The following is a 26400-nucleotide window of genomic DNA, read 5'->3' on the forward strand; positions in this document are numbered from 1 at the left end:
GCCCCTCTGGAGGCCAAGCAGGCGGCTGGTCAGCTGGGCAGGAGCCAGGCGGCTGGTCAGCTGGGCAGGAGCCAGGCGGCTGGTCAGGCAACGGGAACAGAGGTTGACTGGGGTGCCGACAGGACACGAAGGGCAGGAGTAGGTCGGACCGCCGACAGGACACGGGGGGCAGGAGTCGGTCGGACCGACAAAGGCAAAGTCTCTAGGGGACAGGACAAAGGCAAAGTCTCTGGGGGGCAGGACAAGGGCAGAGTCTCTGGGGTGCTGGAGATCGGCAAAGTCACAGGGGAGAACTGCCTCCTTAGCCTCCCAACCTTTAGCAAATCTCCACTCCCCAACAGCACAAATAAGCCTACATGTTAGGTCAAAAAGTTTGTCCTCAAATGACTCCGCTGGGTCCATTGTGGTTAGATCGTTCTGTTGTGTGGAGCAGGGGATAGTGGACCCAAAATGCAGAGAAAAGGCAGGCAGGCAGCAGGTTTGAGCTAGAGCATTAAATGACAACAACAAACGGCAGCACAGAGACTGGAAAAAACACAAGGAAAAAACTAATAGGGAAAAACTCATGGGAACAGAAGAACGCAGCTGACACACTCTGACGGGGCACAAAATAACCAGGCAAACACACAAACTAGCAGGGCAAGGACACAAAACGATCTGACAAGTGACAAAGGAAACACAGAGGCTAAATAAACTAGGTAACGAGCAAACACGGGACAGGTGACACCAGGGCTGGGGAACAGGTGGAGCACATTAGACAATCACACAGGCGGGAAAATACAGGAAGCAAAACTAGACATGACAAGACAGAAAACAGACTATCAAAATAAAACAGGAAACAGAAATATACACAATCCAGAATACACAAAACAGGATAAATCTACACAACAGGGAACAGAGATATACAGAATAAATATACAAACAAGAAACAGACAGAATTATAAAAACAGGCAACAGAAATATAAACAACCCCAACTGAATTGTCCATAAGCACAATAATAAACAGTTATCCTTGTTTGTTTTTTTTGTTAAAGATGTCAGTGAACACCAAAGACAGCTGATTAGCACAGTGCTTCTGTCACATTGTATTGTATTGTATTTGTTCAGGTTGTTTGCCAGGTTGTTGATGGGCTTTGGGCTTGTAGTTGGTGATCTGTCTGAGGCCCCTCCAGACAGAAGTGGAGTCATTAGCTGAGAACTGTTGTTGGAGTTTCTTAGATTACAGTCTTTTTGCATCACCACCTTGCTAAACCTGTACTTTGCCTCTTTAAACATGTCCCTGTCTCCACTCCTAACACCTCTTCATTTAGCAACCGGAGCCAAGTCTGAGTTTGGCTGTGAACCAGTATTTGTAATTGTTGTACCTAACCCTGGTGTGTGTTGGTACACAGCTTTCACAGACGGACAGAAGAAGACTGCCGTCACCAAGCCACTCTTAATAATGATCAATTATAGGCCCATATCAGACCTTCCATTTTTAAGTAAAATCATTGAAAACATTTTCTTGTCACTAAACAACTGTTTTAGACCACACGACAGTACTGAGACTACTCTTGTTAAGGTCTTTAATCGGATCCACTTAAATACAGATAATGGCAACATTTCAGTCTTAGTATTACTTGATATCAATGCTGCAATGCAGACATTGTGGAGCACAACATATTACTAGACCAATTGGAAAACTGGGTTGGACCTTCTGGCACAGTACTAAACTGGTTTGAATCCTACTTAAAGAACAGGGACTACTTTGTGTCTATAGGTAATTAATTACACATCTGAGCAGACAAATGTGACATGGAGAGTTCCTCTTCTGGGGCCTCTTCTGTTTAACATCTACATGCTTTCACTGGCTCAGATTATGAAAAATGAAATAAAAATATATACTGGATCAGGTATAGTTATGAATTATTTTGTTTTCTATTATAAAGTATTCTTTGTTGTAGCTTTACTGGATCTTTTGCAGTGCCTGTTTGGAGGCTGGCCTGTTCAGAATGGGACAATTGCTTGGTTCCAAGTTTTTTTTTCAAACTTTATCTAGCTATTAGTGCAGTTCAATCAGGCGCGGTTCGGCTGCGACTCATCTACAGATTCAGTGTGTCCCCTTTTTTCTTCTAGCTGTCATACATTCAGGTATCGATGTAGCCCGGGTGGAGGAAGCATCTAACATGTTTCTATGTAGAGTATACAGCAATCAGTTTTTGGCAGATGATCATTTTTTGGCACAACAACGGTAGCCCACTGTGAAGACATGCTTGGGCAACCCATTCTCAAGTCGTCAAATTCTGACGCAAAAGGCACCCTTTAGTGCCTGTGTAAGGTTTAGCCCCATGGTGGAAGGAGGAGACATGGACTCAGTTCTTCACCTGGTGCTTTGATTTATTTCTTCCCCATTCACAGGGAATGTGCAGTAGTGCAAGGATGAATTATTACAAAAATAACAAAAAAAAACAAACAAGGAAATTAGTTTCAAATTATTATACCAAACAAATATTAAACAATAAAAAAACCTAAATCAGGCCCTGACTAGCACCTGCACCCTTCCAGGCCAAAACAGTTCTTTCCGAGGAGCCTCTGCCTCCTTCCTTTATACCTGAAGCCCCTCCTACAAGACAAACCAAAGTTAATTGGAAACCAATCAAACCCCATCATGTTACCTCAACATTCCAAAACATTTCTGGCTACATTAATACACAATATACCAACTATAAAACCAGAAATTAAATGTTACATGCTGAACAAGTTTCTCAAAACAGAAAGCTTTAGGCACTCCAGTACCCCCCTCTGTACTGGCTTACACTTGGACCGTTCCAGGTCTTCCCCCCCTATAAATTACACCAAACAATGTCACTTCCTGTTTGCCACTTCAACCCAGATCCCTGCTTGAAGACGAGAACAGGTGAATGAGACATGCAAACATTTGGATGCCCTTGGGTAAATGCAATAACCTAAAATAAATAACTTGAAATTAACTGTGTATGTGTCGTATTTATCAAATCATGATTTCTACTCTTTCGACTAGTACTTAAATACATTGAAAGGAAATAACATGAATTGACAAGCCATGTGTCCACTGATGCTAGCCCACATGCTAATGGTAATGCCAATGCTAACAGTCCTATGCTAATGCTCATGCTAGGGTTAGCTTAGCATGCTAGGACTAATGCTACCACTGGCTTAATTGAAGGCATGGGGTAACCCCATGACAGCCTGTATGGGATGCACCGGGCTTAGCAGCAGCTCGACCGCAGCACTGTTAGAATACGTAGTATAAAGAGTGACAACAATAGAGAGTGGTATTAAACACTAAAAATTCATGTAAGGAGGCAAAACATGAAGAGACAGCCATACAATAAAACAATCAAATCAATCAAATCAAAATGTCCAAGTCAGGTGTCAAAGGTCAAGGATAAGAGGAGAATTTAAAAACCATGAGACTCTGCTTCAGTACCTTTTCAAATTAAAATATACCAAGTCAGGCTAACTACTGTATTCCTTGTTTCCTCAAAAGGTCAGGTTAATGAATGTAATATGTCAGACCAGGGTTTGCTTGGTACAATAAATGCAGAATATATTGTACAAGCAGCCCACACAAAAGGCGTAGACAACATTTCAGCAAAGACCACTGGGTAAGGGCATCCTCTCTGATGTACAGAAGGCTGACGTACAACAGAAGAAGGGTGGCCTTAGTGTGAAAATCTATATAAACCTGTGAAAACACACATACAGTATTCCCATCCAGATAGTTGAGGTATGGAGATCTCTGCTCTCTGTATTGGCCTGGTCCTGTCTCTGGGTTTGTGTGATCTGAACTCAGCTCTTGCCTTAAATGGTTCTGAGGATGGTGTGAAACAAGGGGCTGGGTTTACAAAGTATAGGACTGGTGCTGGTGTAAGCACTCAGGCTTCATCTGTGAAATGTAAGCTCCAGGGTACCACTCGTCTCCCTGCATTCGCAATGGGTGGTGACTACGTTATTGGGGGTGTTTTCTCCATACACTACTACATGCACACAGTGCAGCATAACTACACCACAATTCCTGAGCCACTAAGATGCATGGGGAGGTTAGTAAGAGGGAGAAGTGGGGGATAAGAGGATGTTTCATTGTGTGGGGATAGAAATGTTTTTGCTTTGCATGGTGTCCTTACAATAATTTTGGAAAGCTTATGTGTAGTTTTAAAGTGCAAAATCATTATTTTGGCATATAATTGCAAGTATTATGTTCACAAACATAGTTGACTATACTTTGTGTTTCTTAACTGAAAATAAATTTATTATAGCACCTTTTACAGACCGAAGTCACAAAGCTTTTCACAAGAGTAACAAGTGCATAACATATATATGTTTAACAACAGATTTTTTTTATATTTAACACATGAATATTCCTATTTTAGATTTAGTTGACTCTGTGCATTAATATTATTGTGAATGTTGGACTGATATATAATCCTGTGTTTTGAACTTTGGTATTCAGTTTCCCCGTTTTATGTATTTTCTTTTAAAATTGTGAATTGTAAATTTGAACAGTAACATGAGTGTCTGTGTGCAGCATTGACTCCCGTCAACTGCGCTTCTCACGCGCAATGATCTTCGCCATCGAGGAGATAAACAACAGCACGGAGCTGCTGCCGGGAATCAAACTCGGTTATCAGATCTACGATTCTTGCGCCTCGGTGCCCGTGGCGGTGCATGTGGCATTCCAGATTTCAAATGGCCTGGACCCAGTGTTTTACACCAGCGAGAATTGCTCACAAACTGGTATGGTGATGGCTATCGTTGGTGAGTCTGGTTCCACGCCATCCATCAGCATGTTGCGCATCACTGGGCCCTTTAACATTCCTCAAGTAAATAGCCTATTCTGAATTTCAGGGAAACTGTGTTTTATATGGACCAGTGCTGATTTAACCTTTTCTGTTAAATAACTACACCGTTGTTTTCCTTTAGGTGAGCCACTTTGCTACTTGTGCATGTCTGTCCGATAAGCAGCAGTACCCGAATTTCTTCAGAACCGTCCCTAGTGATCAGTTCCAGGCTGATGCGCTGGCGAAGCTGGTAAAACACTTTGGCTGGACTTGGATAGGTGCTGTCCGGTCAGATTCGGACTATGGCAATAATGGTATGGCGTCTTTCCTGGACGCAGCACGCAAAGATGGGATCTGTGTGGAATACTCAGAAGCTTTCTATCGGACCCAACAACGTAGCAGGATCCAGAGAATAGCTGACGTTATCCGCAGGTCTGATGTTCTCTGTGCTGACACTGACCTTCTGCACGCAAACCTCGAACAAAAGTGTTCTTTAAAATTGGAAACGTCCAATTTTATTACGTTTATTTATTACTGATATTGTTATAAAAATGGTCAGTCAGACCAAACACTATAGTATCCTATATCATATTTGTTTGTGTTAACTGTCTCAATATAAATTTAAAACCTTAAATCTCTTCAGGTCGACAGCTATGGTTGTTGTGGCATTTGCAGCATCTGGAGATATGAGGCTTCTGCTGGAGGAGCTGTCGCTTAAGCCTTCTCCACCTCGCCAGTGGATAGGCAGTGAAGACTGGGTAACAGACACAGACATGCTGAGTTTCAGCTTCTGTGCTGGAGCCATCGGATTTGGCATTGAGCGATCTGTCATACCAGGTCTGAGAGACTTCTTGCTGGATCTCTCTCCTTCTAAAGTGGCTGCCTCTCCAGTGCTTACTGAGTTCTGGGAGGATTCATTCAACTGCAGGTTGGGAAAAAGTGAGAACGTTTTTCTATTTAACATAGGAAAGACTCACAGTTGGATTCTTGTAGTTGTGTTACTGTATGTTGTTTTTTGATTGTCTATCTGACTGGGATTTCTTGTTCTAAAGATTTAGCAGCTGCTATAAGACCGAACCCCAAATTGACAGGGAAATTACTGATATCAATAAAAGACCCGAGGTGGACCAGCACTGTGAATAATCTCACTTTATTTTTTAGATTATTTTTTGTGCTTTTCACTTTATTTGATAGTGACAGTGGATAGACAGGAAAGTTGGGAGAAAGAGAGAGGGGGTGACACGCAGCAACTGGCCGCAGGTCTGATTGAAACCTGGGCTGCTGCAAAGGACTCAGTCTACATGGGGCCCGCACACTCTACTGCGTGAATAATCTCACTTAATATAATGATCTTTCTGGTCAAGTTTAGGCAATCTGCTGTTATAGTAAAGATTTTGTATAAAGTTTTCTGCAGTGGTTTAACAATGTCAACACTGACGTTCTGAACACACAGTAGACATTCTCCTAGCCACCAATCTAAATTACTACTAATAAATATCTTAAATTGGACTTACTAGCATGTATCAGTTACAGTATATGTTAATATGTATGAAGTTCTTAGTGGTTTCAGATCATTCATTTGTATTTACTTTCAAGTTCTTTATTGTCATATGCACAACAATTACAGTCATTGGCAATGAAAATCTATATCTCAGGCTCTCTCCAACAATGCTCATTAAATATGTATAAAATAAAACCATGTATAGCCTAATATCAATCAAGAAAGAAAGGTCTGTAAAAACAGTGCTTTGAAATGTAATGTAAAATGAGCAACACTATAGTTATGAGTTTCTACAAGGCAGGTTTGGCAGGTAAAATGGAACAAAAAAGAACAAAAAACATAAAGTGTAAATGTTAATGTCAATAAACACCTTTCCTCTGTCTCTGTGTGTTTCAGGTGCAGCAGATGAGAAAGTGTGTGATGGAACAGAAGACATAAAGACGCTCCAGAGCCCGTACACTGACACATCTCAGCTCCGGATCACAAACATGGTATACAAGGCTGTTTATGCAATAGCTCATGCAATGCATAAAGCAATGTGTCAGGAAACAAATTCTACAATTCAGTGTGACAAATTCACCAGGATAGAATCCAAAGAGGTCAGTTGAAACAAATAAGTGAAAACCCCAATGCTCTTTTTTTTATATAAAGTACTTTTTATGAAATTAAGCATTCATTTTAAATCATATTAATTATTTTCTTCTTCCTTTACTTTATTCTGACAGATTCTTACTCAGCTGAAAAAAGTAAATTTTTCCCGAAATGGGTATGATGTGTTATTTGATGCCAATGGTGATCCTGTGGCCAGATACGAGCTGGTTAACTGGCAAAAAAGTGAGAGTGGCAGCATTGAGCTGGTGACAGTAGGGCAATACGATGCATCACTGCCAGTGGGCCAGAAGTTCAGTATCAACAGGAACCTCACCTGGGTGGACAGTGGGACACAAGTAAGGAGCACAAAAGCAATAATTTAACATTACATTTGGTAATGTAAATGGTATGATATATGTACATTAATAGTATTTTGGTCACTGTATATTCCTCACGTTCATACTGGTTGTGAAGAGATCCATTCCAAAGTTAAGGGATTTTCAGTATGAAATTCTTCCTTCATATTTTTCAAGTGTTGCCCTGCTGAACTTCAGCAGAGGGATGGTAACAAAATAAAAAGGGAATTTTTACTAAAAAGACTTTAACTATGTAACTAATGACTGTAACTAATAACCAAGTGATTTGTCCAACTCAGACTAAAGAAAAGACATTTTAGCTTCAGCTGAACTTTTTCTACACAAAAATGTATATTTTATCCAGCAGTTATATATATACTATACAGTATGTGTGCTAGGAATGTATATATATATATATATATATATATATATATATATATATATATATATATATATATATATATATATATATAGACATGTGAGTATTATTTGAAGAGAGAACTGAAAAAGCTTCCTAGCACACCTGAATGTGTGTTTGTTTGTCTCTATGTGCCAGGTTCCTGTGTCAGTGTGCACTGACAGCTGTCCTCCAGGAACTCGTAAAGTGCTGCAGAAAGGAAAACCCATCTGCTGTTATGATTGTATATTGTGTCCTGAGGGAGAGATTAGCAATGCTACAGGTATTTACTTCCCCCCAAATGTATATCTACACTACAACATAAAATATACATTAAATCTGCAAGCAGCGATGAACGGGCCCTCGCACCTCCTGGCATGTCGGGGTACTGGCGGGATGCCGGTCGCCAGAGTGCAGGCCGATGGATACTATGCATTGCAACTACTTCCTGTTTCATTGCTAAACACATAAAATGGCCGCCACGCTGTTAGACAACACACACTACACATGCATTATGTTGCTCTGTGTCAAGTTTAGAAAACACAATGTAAATTTCATGTAAATCGGATGGTGGTTGTCACATGAAGCTGAATTTCATGAATCAATATTGGCATGTACATGTCCTTAGGCCTGGACACTCATCTTCACACGAGGAATTTGGGGCAGATTGGACGATGTACATTCAAGTTCAACAACTTCCTGTTGTTGACACGGCAATTACGTTTAATGAAATCTCACAATCTTCAAAATGTAGGAGGAGTTTCTTAAAGTACAATGCCTGCAAATGGTCAAAAATGTCCAAAACAATGCATTTTTTATTCAAAATGGCTGATTGCTTGTTGGGTTTAGAGCATGGGTTTAAGAGTTTTTTGTAAGTCTGGACATTTCCATACATCTAGGTGAAACGTAGCCTGGTCCTACCAGACTCTCATACATTTCATTTGTACAGAGAGTCTGGCCTCTCTCCATTGACAAGTGTTAACTTCCTTGAAGGCGGGTACTCTGTTGAAGTTTAAAACTATTGGATCTGCCCAGAGCCACTCTGGATCTGCCCAGAGCCACTCTGGATCTGCCATAACCAATCGCTAACGTTTGGTTGTGACGTATGTCATGCACATGTGCAACAAGAGGGGAGACCGACAACAACTATGGGCTTATATTTAGCATTAGCATCGCTAGCGTTAGCCTTAGCCAACTCCTTCACCAATAACGGAGCGAGCTGGAAAAATTAAACTTTTCCCGAACCCCGTGGGGCTGAGGGCAACAACATCATGGCCAGCAACACAACTCAGCAAAGATTGTTCTTGCTCGGGCTTTAACTTCTGGATATTCGGCAGCGTTGCTGCCACAAGGGACCAAATGGCTTCGCTCGCATCTTTCTAGTGCACGTCCTCAACGTCATCATTCTCAGCCACTCCCTCTGTTCACTGATTTGACCGCCAAATATTACAAGAATATACCACAAACCCAGACGGAATAGTGAAGGAAAATGAAAATTGAGCGGAGAACGTAGGAGGGCGGAGCCAGGCTAGGTGAAACACACTGTGGGGGCTACTTTTTTGTAATTTTGTAGGGGGCACTATAGAGCCAATTTGCCAAGCTCATGACCCCTCACTTTTCACCACTTCTGATGTGTGTGCAAAGTTTCATAAATTTCTGAGCACGTTTAGCCCCTCAAAATTGCAATTTTTTAAAGTTAAGAATAATAAACAGAACAATTTCAATAGTGCCTTCGCTGACCGACATTGTTAGTGCTCAGTCCCTAATTATGACTGCTAAAAGCCCTCTTGTTTTATGTTTTCAGATTCCACTGAATGTTTCCCTTGCCCGAAGGAGTTCTGGCCTAATGCAGAGAGAGACACTTGTCTCCCCAAGCCTGTAGAGTTTCTTTCCTTCAACGAGGTCCTAGGAATCATCCTGGCTGCATTCTCAGTTGGTGGTGCCTGCCTGGCCATTATAACAGCGGCTGTGTTCTATCGTCACAGGACATCCCCGATTGTCAGGGCCAACAACTCTGAGCTGAGCTTCCTTCTGCTCTTCTCACTGACTCTATGTTTCTTATGTTCATTAACTTTCATTGGAGCACCCTCTGATTGGTCCTGCATGCTGCGCCACACAGCGTTTGGGATCACCTTTGTCCTCTGTATGTCTTGTGTTCTTGGAAAAACAATAGTAGTGTTAATGGCCTTCAGAGCTACACTCCCAGGTAGTAATGTCATGAAATGGTTTGGTCCTCCACAGCAAAGAATGACTGTAGTGTCTTTCACGTTTATTCAAGTTTTAATATGTACTATTTGGTTGGGTCTTAGTCCTCCTTTTCCAATGAAAAACCTAACCATATACAAAGAGAGAATCATCCTGGAGTGTGCATTAGGCTCAGCTGTTGGGTTTTGGGCTGTGCTTGGGTATATAGGCCTACTGGCTGTCTTTTGCTTTGTGTTAGCTGTCCTAGCTCGGAAATTACCTGATAATTTTAATGAAGCCAAGCTCATCACCTTCAGCATGCTGATATTCTGTGCAGTCTGGATCACCTTTATTCCTGCATATCTTAGCTCTCCCGGGAAATTTACTGTGGCTGTGGAGATATTTGCCATTCTGGCCTCCAGTTTTGGACTAATACTGTGTATATTTGCTCCAAAGTGTTTCATTATATTGTTGAAGCCCGAGAAGAACACCAAGAAACATTTAATGAACAAAAATCAATCCTAAGACATCTGAGGTTTGGGAATAGTTAAGATGGCAACATACAGAGCCCAGTCTCATGGCAGATTGTGAAATGGACACGTTATTTAATCTATTGATACGTGTTCACAGGGACGTTTTTCTTGTTTTTTCCGTGGGCGTCCTTTCCCCCTAGGGTATTTCGTGCTGGCCACCATGAAAGAAACGTCCCCGTGAACACGTATCAATAGATTAAAAATAACGTGACATAATAACAAACTGCTGTGAGACCGGGTTGACATACAGTATGAAGCTTATGCTGAGCACATCCAACACAGTCCTTATGTTGTTGTTTTTGGTGAATGTCCTTATTTTACAAAACATTCTTTTATCATGGGCTGAAAATTTAAAATTTAAATAAATGAAGTCAAAATTCACAAGATAAATGTGTGGGCCTTTCTCTTTCATGAAATAATTTGTATTTCAATGTTTCCATATAGACATTATTCAATATGGGATTAAACAACACAACCCATTAAAGGTTTGTATTTGTTAGGTGTATCTGTAATATCAGATAAAACCAAACAAAAAAGATATCTTGACTCAGTTTTAAGGCTTTAGAAAATCTAGCCATGAGGGGAGATTTTCGTCAATCACAGGTCATTTTAGAGAGACAGAGCATTCATATTGACTGTTCCGCAGATGCATTGCCCTTGCAACAGAGAGGGGAGAAGGAGGGCTGTAGAAAGAGGTCTGTAATTAACATTCTGGCAGTTTTATTGTTGCATTCTGCCCACTGCAGCTTGAATGCAGATTATATAGTACATGCAGCCCACAGGAAAGACTTAGACATGAGTTAATCAAAGGCCATTAGATAAGGCCATCCTTCCTCTGATGTACAGTAAGATGACGTACTGTAGAAGGAGGGAAGCTTTTGTCTTAAAATCTATAAAACACATGCAGTATGCCCACATGCTGACAGTTGAAGGATGGAGATCTCCACTTTCTGTATTGGCCTGATCCTGTCTCTGAGTTTGTGTGAACTGAACTCAGCTCTTGCCTTGAATGGTTCTGAGGATGATGTTAAACAAAGGGCTGGGCTTACAGAGGATAGGACTGGGGCTGGGGTCAGCACTCAGACTTCATCTGTGAAATGTAAGCTCCTGGGTACCACTCGTCTCCCTGCGTTCTCAATGGATGGTAACTACGCTATTGATGGTGTTTTCTCCATACACTACAACATGCACACAGTGAAGCATAACTACACCACCATGCCTGAGCCACCAAGATGCACAGGAAGGTGAATAGAAGTGGGGAATAAAAACAGTGTTAGACATTGTGGAAAAAGAGATGTTTTGACTTGTATGATGTGCCTACAATTGTGTACTTTTGTCTAGCATTGAAAACTTAAAAAAGTTCATTAAATGCCAAATAAAGATGAGATAAGATACATTTTCATTGATCTCCAGAGGGAAAATGCAGGTGTTGTGTAAACTGCATGATATTATATTTAAGAAAAAGGTAGAGAATAGTAAATATATGAAAAAGAAAGATTTTTTGTATTTTTTAACTGAAAATATAGGTGTGTTAAACAACTGATTTGTACATATTTACCAAACAATTTAATACTTTAGATTTAGTTGACTCTGTACATTATGATTCTTGTGAATGTTGGACTGATATCTAATCCTGTGTTTTTTATATTTTTGTTAAAATTGTGAATTGTAAAATTCAAATAGTGACACAGTGTTTGTTTGCAGCATTAACACCCGTGAACTGCGCTTCTCACGTGCAATGATCTTCGCCATCGAGGAGATAAACAACAGCACGGAGCTGCTGCCGGGAATCAAACTCGGTTATCAGATCTATGACTCGTGCGCCTCGGTGCCCGTGGCGGTGCATGTGGCATTTCAGCTTTCAAATGGCCTGGACCCAGTGTTTTACACCAGTGACAATTGCTCACAATCTGGTATGGTGATGGCTGTCGTTGGTGAGTCTGGGTCCACGCCATCCATCAGCATGTCGCGCATCACTGGGCCCTTTAAGATCCCACAAGTAAATATTTAAAATTTCTGGGAAACTTAGCCTAGCCTATAGACCAGTGCTTTTCCTTGTTTTGTGAAATAACTACACTTTTGTTTTCCTTTAGGTGAGCCACTTTGCCACTTGTGCATGTCTGTCCAATAAGCAGCAGTACCCAAGTTTCTTCAGAACAATCCCTAGTGATCAGTTCCAGGCTGACGCACTGGCCAAGCTGGTAAAACACTTTGGCTGGACTTGGATAGGTGCTGTCCGGTCAGATTCGGACTATGGCAATAATGGTATGGCGTCTTTCCTGGACGCAGCACACAGAGAGGGGATCTGTGTGGAATACTCTGAATCTTTCTATCGGACCCACCCACGTAGCCGGATCCAGAGAGTAGCAGACGTTATCCGCAGGTATGATGTTCCCTGTGTTGACACTGAACTTCTTCACACAAAAGTACAACAAAAATGTTAAGATGGAAGATTGTTATTATCCCATTGGCAAATTGGAAATGTTCAATTATGACTCAAACGTTTATTTCTCTCATATTTAATATTGTAATACAAATGGTCCGTCAGATTAAATTTTAAAAAACCTAAATCTTTCTCCAGGTCGACAGCTATGGTTGTTGTGGCATTTGCAGCCTTTGGAGACCTGAGGCTTCTGCTGGAGGAGCTGTCGCTCGAGCCATCTCCACCTCGCCAGTGGATAGGCAGTGAAGACTGGGTAACAGACACAGAATTGCTGAAATTCAGCTTCTGTGCTGGAGCCATCGGATTTGGCATTGAGCGATCTGTCATCCCAGGTCTGAGAGACTTCTTGCTGGATCTCTCTCCTTCTAAAGTGGCTGCCTCTCCAGTGCTTACTGAGTTCTGGGAGGATGCATTCAACTGCCGGCTGGGAAAAAGTGAGAAAGTTTTGCTGATTTTTAACGTAGGAGAGACTTGTGGTTGTGTTGTGTTGTTTTTTGATTGTCTGTCTGAGTGGGATTTCCTGTGTTCAGCAGCTGCTTTAAGACCAAATCCCAGATTGACAGGGAAATTACCAACATAAGGTGCATCTCATCTCTGTGAATAATTTAACTTGTTATGATGATCTTTCAGGTCAAGTTTAGGCAATCTGCTGTCTTTGCTGCAGTGGTTTTGCAATGTCAACACAAGTACAGAGTATATAGACACAGTCTCGAGCCCACCGAGCTAAAGTACTAATCAATACCTTAAATTGTAGTTACTTGCATGTATTAGTTATAGAACGCTTGAAGTTCTTAGTGACAGTGATTTCTGATCATTAATGTGTTTACCTTTTTAAGTTCTTTATTGTAATATGCACAATTACAGAAGTAGTCCTTGGAAATGAAAATCTAGATCTCAGGCTTCCTCAAACAATGTTCCTTAAATATGTAAAAAAAGACAATCATGCACTAAAAATGAGAATCTGAGACAAAAATAGTGCAAAGTTAAAAGATCGGGGTAAAATATTACATATATAAAATATAAAATGTGGTAGATGAAGTGTACAATAATTGCAAAAAGAATAAACTTTAATGTCAGCAGGAATGTAGTAAATGTATGCGTAATGAGAGGTTGTAAAGTATAAAGATAAAGTGTCAGTGTAAAGTATGAAAGGTAAAGTGACAGTATGGTCATCATTAGCTCAGGATTTCAGCAGTCTTATGGCCTGTGTGATGAAGTTGTCCCTGAGCCTGGTAGTGCAGGACTGGATGCTGCGTTAGCGTCTGCCAGATGGCAGCAGGTAGAACAGTTTGTGACTGAGGTGATTTGGGTCTCTGATAATCCTGCTGGCCTTCTTCCTGCACCACTGAGGGTAGAGGTCCTCATTACAACAGGTCAAGACAGTATTTAATTAAAGAAAAATAATTTGTTTGCCTTTTATAAATGTTACTTATTGTCTTATCACTGATTTGTGTTAATGTGAGCTGGCTTACATGAAGGTTAAAAAATAGGACTGACACAAACTGAAACAGCCACCATTGAAAAAAAGGAGAAAGACATGTCTGCAAAACAATGCTTTGAATTGTAATGTGTAATGTAGCAACAATATAGCTATATGAGTTCTTACAAGGCATGTTTGGCAGGTTAAATGGAATAAAAAGCAACAATAAACATGAGAAAGAATGATAATGTAAAGGCTAAAAAAAACACCTTCCTCTGTTTGTTTTTAGGTGCAGTCACAGACAAAAGTGTGTGTGATGGAACTGAAGACATAAAGATGCTCCAGAGCCCGTACACTGACACATCTCAGCTCCGGATCACTAACATGGTATACAAGGCTGTTTATGCAATAGCTCATGCCATTCATAAAGCAGTGTGTCAGGAAACAAATTCTACAACTCAGTGTGACGCATTCACCAGGATAGAGTCCAAAGAGGTCAGTTGAACATACATGAAAACCCAAATGCCCTTTTTTGCTTTAATTGCTGAAATGAGGTATTCATTTTATTTAACATTTAATTGCAATTTCATGCCAAAATACAAATGATGCCATTACTACTTTTAACTCAACATGTTAAAATATTCTTGACATTGTAGCTTCTTTAAGATTGAGAAAACCCCAAACTAAACATTAACCCTGAATATCCATTGATATCAGATCACTTGAACAGCTGTGTTGTAAAGCTCAACTGAAATGGAGGCGCAATAGACAGCCTGCAGACCTACAAACTCTGAGAGACCTAATGAATTTAATCAAACAGTGAAATTGGCAAGAGAATGGTATTAGAATTGCCTCATTAATAATCATATATCCAATCCAAGACTCCTCTTTACTGTCGTAAGTTACACATCAAGTCCACCTCTGCTATTGTTGAACCATCAATTGACAAATGTGAACAGTTTAAATCTTTTTTTTCTCCGACAAAATTAAAACAAACATATGAGAAAAAAATATTTAATCTGCTGCCTAGACTAGGATGACCAGATTTCCCGGAACTAAAACTGGGACACTTTGCGCGTGACCGTAGTGCTCGTACACACACATGCTTTTTAATGTGAACATGTGCCAGCCCAGGTCAGACATAGAAACAGACAGATTAGACATAATTTTGCCAACAGCACACGTAGGCCTACTGCTCACAACATAATGGGGTATCTCAGTTAATATTCATGAATTGTCTTGGTATGTAGCCTACATTATCTAAGACATAATATTAAAAGACATTGAGTGAGTTTCGTGTGGGACCAACTTTATTTTTTAGAATTAAAGCATTCTTTTGGAAAATGCACCCACTGAAGTTGTGAAAAACTTTGTGAAAAGGTATTTTTTCATTGCATGGCACTACATTAATTATTTGGAACTGCTGCCACAAGCTTGAACTAAGGTTATGGTAACACTTTACGGTAAGGGTACATGAATTATGAATTCAGGCATGAATTAATTCATGATTTGTGCATTATTTCATTCCTTATGAATCATCAGGAATTGACATGAGTTCATAGCCTCTCATTCATGACCTCATGCATGAACAACAACTATCAACTAAAGCATTAAGAAAGGTGGGTATATCATTATGCACAAGTTGTGTTCAAATCAGAATTTGCGCAGTGATGTCCACATTTTTTTGCAGAAAAAAGAATGAATCATGATCATGCTTAATAATTCATAATGATGTGCCCTCGTACCTAATGCTTTAGTTGTGTTGTTCATGTATGAGGTCATGAATGAGACTATGAACACGTCAATTCCTGATGATTCATGGGATATTAAGGAATGCAGCAACACATAAATCATTAATTAGATAATGCATAATATACATAGGCCTATCAATTAATGCATGCATGAATTCATGATAATTCATGTACCCTTACCGTAAAATGTTACCAGTGTTATTCTAACCAACAACACACACACACACACAAATGTAATCTCATTTGATCGAGCAGATAGCTTCCCTATTGGAAACATTCATTCCATATATTTGTTAGAGGAGTGAATTTGCTCAAGAATCAATTTGTTGGCTGAAAGCCTACTGTGAAATTGCGCACAGGTGTCAGCAAAATTGGCCCATGTGACGAGCGTCTTTAAGGTGGGAATGGTCCTCTCGTCAGTCCATGTGTTGTTCATGAGCGAAATGATCCGCTCAACGGGAGCATTTGTGCCGGTAGACACCTGGCGAACTGACAAAGGAGACCTACATTTATGGAATTCTCCCTGCTTTTGAAATGTGCGAACATTTCCACCCAGTGCTTGTCCACTGACTTTCCAGCGGACCTGGAGGGACTGGTTAAAACGAGACAGATAAGAAGAGGCATTGCGACAATGTTTACAAATATACATTCGGCAGTGCTGGCAATGCTGGCTGCACAGATTATGCAGACTCAGACCGCTACGATTGACACACACACACACACACACACACACACACACACACACACACACACACACACACACTGTTAAAATCATACGCTGGACGCTTTATTAGTCTTTCTACATGGGTTTAGTTAATGATCGGGCTATCATACAACATGGTCTCACGGCAGTTCGTGTAATTGTCACGTTATTTTTAATCTATTGATTCGTGTACAACAACACGTTTATCTTGTTTATTTTGTGGTGGCCAGCACGACATGGGAACCATCTATTCAGAGGTTGGATTTAGGAAAAGATTAACGGGGAAAGCAAACGTCACACCCTGGGACACGATCCGCGGTCTCTGGGGGACCAGCGACAACGGGGAAAGGACGCCTCACACGCTGGGAGACGGCCACGGGGGACGCGCGACAATAACGGGATGGCGGAGGTTGGGTTTAGGAAAAACATAACGGGGAAAAGACCCTTCACACGCTGGGAGGCGGCTGCGGGGGATGCACAACAATAATGGGACGGTTGTGATTAGGAAAACAACGGGGAAACAAAATGCCACACGTGGGACGCGATCCGGTCTCCCGGGTGAAAGCCCTGTGTTGTTTGACCCATCCACCACCCGGACCAACCTCCCAATGCGGATTATCGGCTTTTCATATTACTCCCTACCGTATTTGTGCTGTGATCACGAAATATGCTTCCCATTGAAAGACATTACTTTACATTTTTCGTGCTGGCCACCACAAAAAAAAAGAGAAAAACGTCCCCCGTAAACACAAATCAATAGATTAAAAAAACGTGACCATTTCACGAACTGCCCGTGAGACTGGGTTGTATAATAAGACCACGTCGGCTATGTAATCGCTGACAACCGGGACAATTTCATAGTGGTTGGTGTAAAGGAAAGGCTTTTGTCGGGACTCGGGACACGCAACTCAGAATCGGGACGTCTGGTCACCCTAGCCTAGACTATCATCGAACCCTCTCCTCCTAGCATAAACTGTACCTTAACTTCTTTTGATAAGCTAACAATATAAACATTACTAAAACCATTTTCAAAATGAAGAACTCCACTTGCTCTCTCAATATAATTCCTAACTTCTTCCTAAAAGCAACCCTCACCATAACCTGTCCATTTCTGATGGATTTATTGAACTCCTTACTCTCATCATGGCGGGTCATCATGGTAGGACACAACTGAAAAGAATGAGATGCCTGCACTCTGCTAATACTCCCATACGTTTATTGCAACGTTTCGACCCAGCTGGGTCTTCCTCAGGCAAATGGCATTCAACAGTGGTTCAAGCATATACATAGGGCACAGACATGATCATGCTGATCTCATTTAAACTAATAAACAAGGCCTTGATGGGCCTAAGTATCACCTTTACCATAGTCACCACATAAAACTATTAGTGATAAAATTACATATACACAATCTGTACACAGACAATGAAAAAATGAAAAAAATGGCCAAAACCCTAACTTACAGAATAACATTATGTGCTACACTATCCCACATTGACACTCTTTGTCACATTAGACCAATCCCACACACAATATCACAAGAAAAGACATTACAGAAAAGGCTTTATATCAACTTCTTCATTTAAGCCGTTTGGAGACATTGTGTTGAGGTAATAAATCCAAAAAGCTTCTCTCTGAAGAAGCCTTCTACCTTGATCGCCCCCTCTTGGAGGGTTCTTAACACATTCCACCCCAACATATCTCAATGCGCTAACATTGTGACCAGCTCGCTTAAAGTGGGCAGCTACGGGACTGCTCGTCCCCTGTTCTAATGCTGCTCCTATGTTCACAGATCCTCGTGCGCAACGTGCACATTTGTATGTGTATGTAACACTGGACACAGCTGCCACACCTAATTTCCATCTGGCACAGGTGGTAGGAGTGGTGAGCGATGAGGGCGCATATCGCTCCTAATTAAATTCTTAGGTTAGGTGCGCGCTTAAAAACCATCCTCAGCTTATCTGGAAATACCTGTTTTAGATTGGGATCTGAATCAATGATGTGCCAGTGTTTTTGGACAAACTTATTAAACTCAAAACCCAGTGGGGAGTATTTTACACAGCACATGGGGGCATTAGTCTTCTTACCAGTGCTCTTTTTTGTAGCCCGAAGGCATTCGTCTTGCGAGATGTTGTCAAAACATTCCATTGTATTATTTACCCACTCCTGTGTGTGACCTCTGCTGAGGAATCTATTAGAAAAATCCTTAGCCTGTGTAGAATATGAGTCATCACCACTACACATCCTGCGAATCCGATGGAACTGGCTAATGGGAAGGCTTTTAATCAGCGATCGTGGGTGAAAACTCTCCTCTCAGTAAAGTGTTGGTAGATATCTGTTTTTATTTCCCTCCCCTCTTTATAGACTTTAACATCCATGAAGCTAATACATTGCATGTCCAGTTCTAGTGTGAATTTAAGATGGTCATTCAAAGAGTTGAGATACACATGAAAGTGCATGAGTTCATCCACTGTAGAGTCAACAATTAAGAAAACATGATCAATGAATCGTTTACAAAATAAGATTTTTTCATGAAAAGGGTTTGCTGGGCTCAAGATACTATTAAAGCTGCAAGCAGTGTTGGACGGGCCCTCGCTCGTCTGCACGCGTCGGGGTTACTGGTGGATGCCGCTCGTTGCGACCGTGAATTTGCGCAGCACTCAGACACCGCAAATCATCACCAATGAAAAGGGAACTCTCTGCTGAGTTCAATTATACCTCACACAAGACTCTACATCATACAGTTCATTAGCTGTGAAAGGGGGCGTGGCTAAACCATAGGGGGCAGGGCAAACTGTGACCAATGAAAATTGAACTCTGTTGAGTTCAATGATACCTCACACAATAGTTTACATCAAAACGGGTCATTAGTTATTAAAGGGGGTGTGGCTTAAGCATATGGGGCGGGGCAAACCGTCACCAATTAAAAAGGAACTCTTTGCTGAGTTCAGTGATACCTCACACAATAGTCTACATCAAACTGGTCATTAGTTATTAAAGGGGGTGTGGGTTAAGCATATGGGGCGGGGCAAACCGCCACCAATTAAAAAGGAACTCTTTGCTGAGTTCAGTGATACCTCACACAATAGTCTACATCAAACGGGTCATTAGTTATAAAAGGGCGTGTGGCTTAAGCATAGGGGGCGGGTTAAACCATTGCCAGTTAAAAAGGAACTCTCTGCTGAGTTCTATGATACCTCACACAAGAACCTTAAACGGTTCAAAAGCCATAAACGGTGCGTGGCCTGAGTACATGAGCGTTGTAAAGGTATGGGGGCTCAATATCACATGTAGACAACACATTATAAGTTTCATGTAAATCGGATGATGTTTGTCATGTAAGGCTGATTTCCTGTTGCCAGCGGGGGGCACTATGACCAAAAGTCAATTTTGGCCTGTATATGTCCCCCTGTCTGGACAACTTTTGTTGATTGTGGGGAAATTTCAAGCAGATATGACAATGTACACTGTTGTTACAGCCACTTTCTCGTTTATCGCTAAACACTCAAAATGGCTGCCACAACACAACCGTGAAAAGTTTTTCTTTTAATAACTTTTCATCTTTAAGGTGTTGAGATGGTACAGAACCTTGACTTTTAGGCCTACTTCCTGTTTCCACTAGAGGGCGCTATGACTTTGAGTCAATTTTGACCGGTAAATGTCCTCAGAATTAGAGTCTTATGACTCATGAAAAGTTTCGAACCAATTGGACAATGTACACTTGAGTTACACCCACTTCCTGTTTCGATGGCGAAACACACAAAATGGCTGCTCCACCACGGCCATGCCCTATGACGAAAAAATGTTTCTTTTAATAATTTTTTCATCTCTAAGGTCTTAAGATAGCACAGATCAAATTTGAAGTTGATTGGATGAAATCTCTTGGAGTTCGTTAAAGTACGATGTGGAAATGGCCAAAATCGCACTAATTTTGAACTTTCAATTCAAAATGGCAGACTTCCTGTTGGGTTTAGGGTATGGCTCTAATGAGCTTTTTTGTACGTCTTGACATGCTACATATGTGTACCAAGTTTCGTTAGTCTACGTTAAACGTACTGCAGGGGCACAGTTTTTCTTTTATTTTGTAGGGGGCGCTAGCGAGCTATTTTTTTGCGCCTATTCCTGAAACCCTTAAAATATGTACATTTTCACCAGACTTGATGCGACCGCCAATTTTGGTGAGTTTTTGAGTATGTTAAGCCCCTCAAAAAGGAAATTAATTTGCCAGAAGAAGGAAAAAGAATAATAATTCCGTCCGTTTCTATAGGGCCTTCGCCACTGTCGATGCTCGGGCCCTAATTATTCTCAAAAAACGCCCATGTATAGGCAAGCATAATTTGGTGCCATTTTGCTGACTATTGCTGTGCCTTTCCTTTGTATATTGAAGTTATCCTGAAATCAAAAGATATTATTGGTTAAAGCTATACAAGCTAAGTCCAAAATGCAGTCTATGCTGAGCTTGGATTCAGGTTGATTCAGGGTGAGAAAAATGTTTTACTGCACTTATACCACCGTCATGGAGGATATTTGTGTATAAGCTTTGAACATCCAGTGTGGCTAACAAAACGTTTGATTTTACTTCAATGTGTCAATGAAGTCTATAGAATCCCTCACATAGGATGGAAGGGCGACTACTGCAGACTTAAAAAAGTAGTCCACATAAGCGGAGATGTTTTGTGTTACACTTTGCCGCTTACAATAGGCCTACCTTTTACGGGGGGTGTCCAAACCTTTATCTATCTTAGGGAGGGTGTAAATAACGGGTATCACTGGGTGTTCTACCTTTAGGACTTCAAAGACACTTTTTTCAAATTACTCCTTTTCGAAATGATGACAAGCTTAGAGTGCACCAACATCAATAACCTCTTAGTGGGGTCTGAAGACAGTTTCTCATAAAAAAGTTGAATCACCTAATTGTCTTTCGATCTCATGATTATAATCCACAATGTTTTGCAACACAATAGTGCCGCCTTTATCAGCGGGACGTACCACAATCTTATTGTCTTTACCCAGATCAACCAAAGCTTCTCTTTCTTCTTCTGATAAGTTATTATACACTTTGTACTCTTTTTTTTCTTTTTTAATGAGCAACTCACATCATTTTCCACCAAACGACAGTATGTATCAAGGGAGGCATTGCAATACTTAGGCGGAATGAAAGTAGATCTTTTTCCGAACTGGTTGCGGGTTGGGACAATGGGGGCAGGGGCAGACAATGAGCTGGCGGGATACAAGGCACGTTCATCACTAGGTGTAGATGCACAGTCTCTATCACCCTGGAAAAACTCCCTTAATCTTAAATTGCGGAATAACTTCTGGAAGTTAATAACAGTGTCAAAGTTATTAGTTTGGGCAGTAGGTGCAAAACTCAGTCCCTTACTCAATGCCGACATACAAGGGTCAGTTAGTCCATCCATCTTCATCCGCTTATCCGGGGTCGGGTCGCGGGGGTAGCAGCTCCAGCAGGGGACCCCAAACTTCCCTTTCCCGGGCCACATTAACCAGCTCCGACTGGGGGATCCCGAGGCGTTCCCAGGCCAGGTTAGAGATATAATCCCTCCACCTAGTCCTGGGTCTCCCCCGAGGCCTCCTCCCAGCTGGACGTGCCTGGAACACCTCCCTAGGGAGGCGCCCAGGGGGCATCCTTACCAGATGCCCGAACCACCTCAACTGGCTCCTTTCGACGCAAAGGAGCAGCGGCTCTACTCCGAGCTCCTCACGGATAACTGAGCTTCTCACCCTATCTCTAAGGGAGACGCCAGCTACCCTCCTGAGGAAACCCATTTCGGCCGCTTGTACCCTGGATCTTGTTCTTTCGGTCATGACCCAGCCTTCATGACCATAGGTGAGGGTAGGAACAAAAACTGACCGGTAGATTGAGAGCTTTGCCTTCTGGCTCAGCTCTCTTTTCGTCACAACGGTGCGATAAATTGAATGTAATACCGCACCTGCTGTGCCGATTCTCCGACCAATCTCCCGCTCCATTGTCCCCTCACTCGCGAACAAGACCCCAAGGTACTTGAACTCCTTCACTTGGGGTAAGGACTCATTCCCTACCTGGAGAAGGCACTCCATCGGTTTCCTGCTGAGAACCATGGCCTCCGATTTAGAGGTGCTGATCCTCATCCCAGCCGCTTCACACTCGGGCTGCGAACCGATCCAGTGAGTGCTGAAGGTCACAGGCCGATGATGCCATCAGGACCACATCATCTGCAAAAAGCAGCGATGAGATCCCCAGCCCACCGAACTGCAACCCTCTCCACCCCGACTACGCCTCGATATCCTGTCCATAAATACTACAAACAGGATTGGTGACAAAGCGCAGCTCTGGCGGAGGCCAACTCTCACCTGAAACGAGTCCGACTTACTGCCGAGAACCCGGACACAGCTCTCGCTTTGGTCGTACAGAGATTGGATGGCCCTGAGAAGGGACCCCTCACCCCGTACTCCCGCAGCACCTCCCACAGTATCTCCCGGGGCACCCGGTCATACGCCTTCTCCAGATCCACAAAACACATGTAGACTGGTTGAGCATACTCCCAGGCTCCCTCCAGGATCCTTGCGAGAGTAAAGATCTGGTCCGTTGTTCCACGACCAGGACGGAATCCGCATTGTTCCTCTTCAACCTGAGATTCGACTCATCGACCGAACCCTCCTTTCCAGCACCTTCGAGTAGACTTTACCGGGGAGGCTGAGAAGTGTGATACCCCTGTAATTGGCACACACCCTCTGGTCCCCCTTTTAAAAAGGGGGAACCACCACCCCGGTCTGCCACTCCTTAGGCACCGTCCCCAGACTTCCACGCAATGTTTGAAGAGGCGTGTCAACCAAGACAACCCCTCCACACCCAGAGCTTTAAGCATTTCTGGACGGATCTCATCAATTCCTGGGGCTTTGCCACTGTGGAGTTGTTTAACTACCTCAGCAACCTCCACCAGGGAAATTGATGCCAATCCCCCCTCATCCTCCAGCTCTGCCTCTACCATAGAGGGCGATTAGTCGGATTTAGGAGTTCCTCAAAGTGCTCCTTCCACCGCCCCTATTACCTCCTCAGTTGAGGTCAACAGCGCCCCATCCTTACTGTACACAGCTTGGATGGTTCCCCGCTTCCCCTCCTGAGGTGGCGAACGGTTTTCCAGAAGCACCTTGGTGCCGACCGAAAGTCCTTCTCCATGTCTTCTCCGAACTTCTCCCACACACGCTGCTTTGCCTCTTTCACGGCAGAGGCTGCAGCCCTTCGGGCCCTTCGGGTACCTTGCAACTGCCTCCGGAGTCGCCTGGGATAACATATCCCGGAAAGACTCCTTCTTCAGTCGGACGGCTTTCCCTGACCACCGGTGTCCACCACGGTGTTCGTGGGTTACCGCCCCTTGAGGCACCTAAGACCCTAAGACCACAGCTCCTCACCGCAGCTTCAGCAATGGAAACTTTGAACATTGTCCACTCGGGTTCAATGCCCCCAGCCTCCACAGGGATGCACGAAAAGCTCCGCCGAGGTGTGAGCTGAAAGTCTGTCGGACAGGGGCCTCCTCCAGACGTTCCCACTTTACCCGCACTACCCGCTTGGGCTTACCAGGTCTGTCCAGAGTCATCATTCTCAGCCACTCTCTCTGTTCACTGATTTGACCGCCAAATATTACAAGAATATACCACAAACCCAGACGGAATAGTGAAGGAAAATGAAAATTGAGCGGAGAACGTAGGAGGGCGGAGCCAGGCTAGGTGAAACACACTGTGGGGGCTACTTTTTTTGTAATTTTGTAGGGGGCACTATAGAGCCAATTTGCCAAGCTCATGACCCCTCACTTTTCACCACTTCTGATGTGTGTGCAAAGTTTCATAAATTTCTGAGCACGTTTAGCCCCTCAAAATTGCAATTTTTTTAAAGTTAAGAATAATAAACAGAACAATTTCAATAGTGCCTTCGCTGACCGACATTGTTAGTGCTCAGTCCCTAATTATGACTGCTAAAAGCCATTTTTGTTTAATTTTTTTCAGATTCCCCTGATTGTTTTCCTTGCCCCAAGGAGTTCTGGCCTAATGCAGAGAGAGACACTTGTCTCCCTAAGCCTGTAGAGTTTCTTTCCTACAACGAGGTCCTAGGAATCATCCTGGCTGCAGTCTCAGTTGGTGGTGCCTGTCTGGCCATTATAACAGCAGCTGTGTTCTATCGTCACAGGACATCCCCCATTGTCAGGGCCAACAATTCTGAGCTGAGCTTCCTGCTGCTCTTCTCCCTGACTCTATGTTTCTTATGTTCATTAACTTTCATTGGAGCACCCTCTGCGTGGTCCTGCATGCTGCGCCACACAGCATTTGGGATCACCTTCGTCCTCTGTATGTCTTGTGTTCTTGGAAAAACAATAGTAGTGTTAATGGCCTTCAAAGCTACACTCCCAGGTAGTAATGTGATGAAATGGTTTGGTCCTCCACAGCAAAGAATGACTGTAGTGTCTTTCACGCTTATTCAAGTTTTAATATGTACTATTTGGTTAGTTCTTAGTCCCCCTTTTCCAATGAAAAACCTAACCATATACAAGGAGAGAATAATCCTGGAGTGTGCATTAGGCTCAGCTATTGGTTTCTGGGCTGTGCTCGGGTACATAGGCCTACTGGCTGTCTTTTGCTTTGTGTTAGCTGTCCTAGCTCGGAAATTACCTGATAATTTTAATGAAGCCAAGCTCATTACCTTCAGCATGCTGATATTCTGTGCAGTCTGGATCACCTTTATCCCTGCATATCTCAGCTCTCCTGGGAAATTTACTGTGGCTGTGGAAATATTTGCCATTCTGGCCTCCAGTTTTGGACTAATACTGTGTATATTTGCTCCAAAGTGTTTCATCATATTGTTTAAGCCAGAGAAGAACACCAAGAAACATTTAATGAACAAAAATCAATCCTAAGAAATCTGAAGATTGGAAATAGTTAAGATGGCAACATACGTATGTATGCTGTGCACATCCAACAGTCTTCACCTTGCTGATTCAAATTGTTATCTTTTCACATACATTTTCTTTGTCATCTTGTGAATTTCCTTTTAAAATGTCTTGCTGTAAAAATATTTTATCATGTTTCAATTTTAGGTTAATAAATAAAGTAAAAAATTAAAGTGTTTCTTTTTCTTTTATAAAATCATTTGTATTTCAATAGATTTTCCATATCCACATTATTTAATATTGGATTAAACAACACAACCCATTAAAGGTTTGTATTTGTTAGGTGTATCTGTAATATCAGATAAAACCAAACAAAAAAGATATCTTGACTCAGTTTTAAGGCTTTAGAAAATCTAGCCATGAGGGGAGATTTTTCGTCAATCACAGGTCATTTTAGAAGACAGAGCATTCATATTGACTGTTCCCCAGATGCATTGCCCTTGCAACAGAGAGAAAGAGGGCTGTAGAAAGAGGTCTCTAATTAACATTCTGGCAGTTTATTGATGCATTCTGCACACTGCAGCTTGAATGCAGATTATATTATACATGCAGCCCACAGAAAAGACTTAGACGTGAGTTAAACAAAGACCACTGAATAAGCGCACCCTCTCTCTGATGTAAATTTACCTGACGTAGAATAAGAGGAGGGAAGCTTTTGTCTGAAAATCTATAAAACACACATACAGTATGCCCACATACAGACAGTTGAGGGATGGAGATCTCTGCTCTCTGTATTGGCCTGATCCTGTCTCTGTGTTTGTGTGGGCTTAACTCAGCTGTTGCCTT

At 42.2% G+C, this 26400-nt stretch overlaps 2 protein-coding genes across 2 annotated transcripts; both read left to right on the top strand.

Annotated features, from left to right (window-relative positions):
* The first annotated feature begins 3939 nt into the window (after window positions 1–3939).
* On the top strand, window positions 3940–10697 carry LOC144512633 (extracellular calcium-sensing receptor-like). The gene is made up of 8 exons (XM_078243462.1): window positions 3940–4061; window positions 4547–4841; window positions 4942–5231; window positions 5443–5738; window positions 6697–6899; window positions 7026–7247; window positions 7804–7927; window positions 9449–10697. The coding sequence occupies exons 1-8, from the start codon at window positions 3955–3957 to the stop codon at window positions 10351–10353; spliced, it is 2442 nt and encodes an 813-aa protein (XP_078099588.1). The 5' UTR covers window positions 3940–3954; the 3' UTR covers window positions 10354–10697.
* An 810-nt stretch (window positions 10698–11507) lies between these two features.
* On the top strand, window positions 11508–25725 carry LOC144513943 (extracellular calcium-sensing receptor-like). Its single transcript, XM_078245135.1, has 7 exons — window positions 11508–11605; window positions 12066–12360; window positions 12455–12744; window positions 12943–13238; window positions 14514–14719; window positions 24000–24015; window positions 24677–25725. Exons 1-7 carry the CDS (start codon window positions 11547–11549, stop codon window positions 25579–25581), a joined length of 2067 nt encoding a protein of 688 aa, XP_078101261.1. The 5' UTR covers window positions 11508–11546; the 3' UTR covers window positions 25582–25725.
* Window positions 25726–26400: the final 675 nt, after the last annotated feature.

Source organism: Sander vitreus, chromosome 3 (assembly GCF_031162955.1).
Source record: "Sander vitreus isolate 19-12246 chromosome 3, sanVit1, whole genome shotgun sequence".
Lineage (NCBI taxonomy): Eukaryota > Metazoa > Chordata > Actinopteri > Perciformes > Percidae > Sander > Sander vitreus.

What these genes read in the sequence shown, in the direction of transcription:
- LOC144512633 (XM_078243462.1), top strand. Translation starts at nt 3,955, where the DNA reads ATGGGTGGTGACTACGTTATTGGGGGTGTTTTCTCCATACACTACTAC. An exon ending in ATAGCTGACGTTATCCGCAG is followed by an intron (nt 5,232 to 5,442) that starts GTCTGATGTTCT and finishes AAATCTCTTCAG; the next exon opens with GTCGACAGCTATGGTTGTTG. An exon ending in CAACTGCAGGTTGGGAAAAA is followed by an intron (nt 5,739 to 6,696) that starts GTGAGAACGTTT and finishes TGTGTGTTTCAG; the next exon opens with GTGCAGCAGATGAGAAAGTG.
- LOC144513943 (XM_078245135.1), top strand. Translation starts at nt 11,547, where the DNA reads ATGCACACAGTGAAGCATAACTACACCACCATGCCTGAGCCACCAAGA. An exon ending in GTAGCAGACGTTATCCGCAG is followed by an intron (nt 12,745 to 12,942) that starts GTATGATGTTCC and finishes ATCTTTCTCCAG; the next exon opens with GTCGACAGCTATGGTTGTTG. An exon ending in CAACTGCCGGCTGGGAAAAA is followed by an intron (nt 13,239 to 14,513) that starts GTGAGAAAGTTT and finishes GTTTGTTTTTAG; the next exon opens with GTGCAGTCACAGACAAAAGT.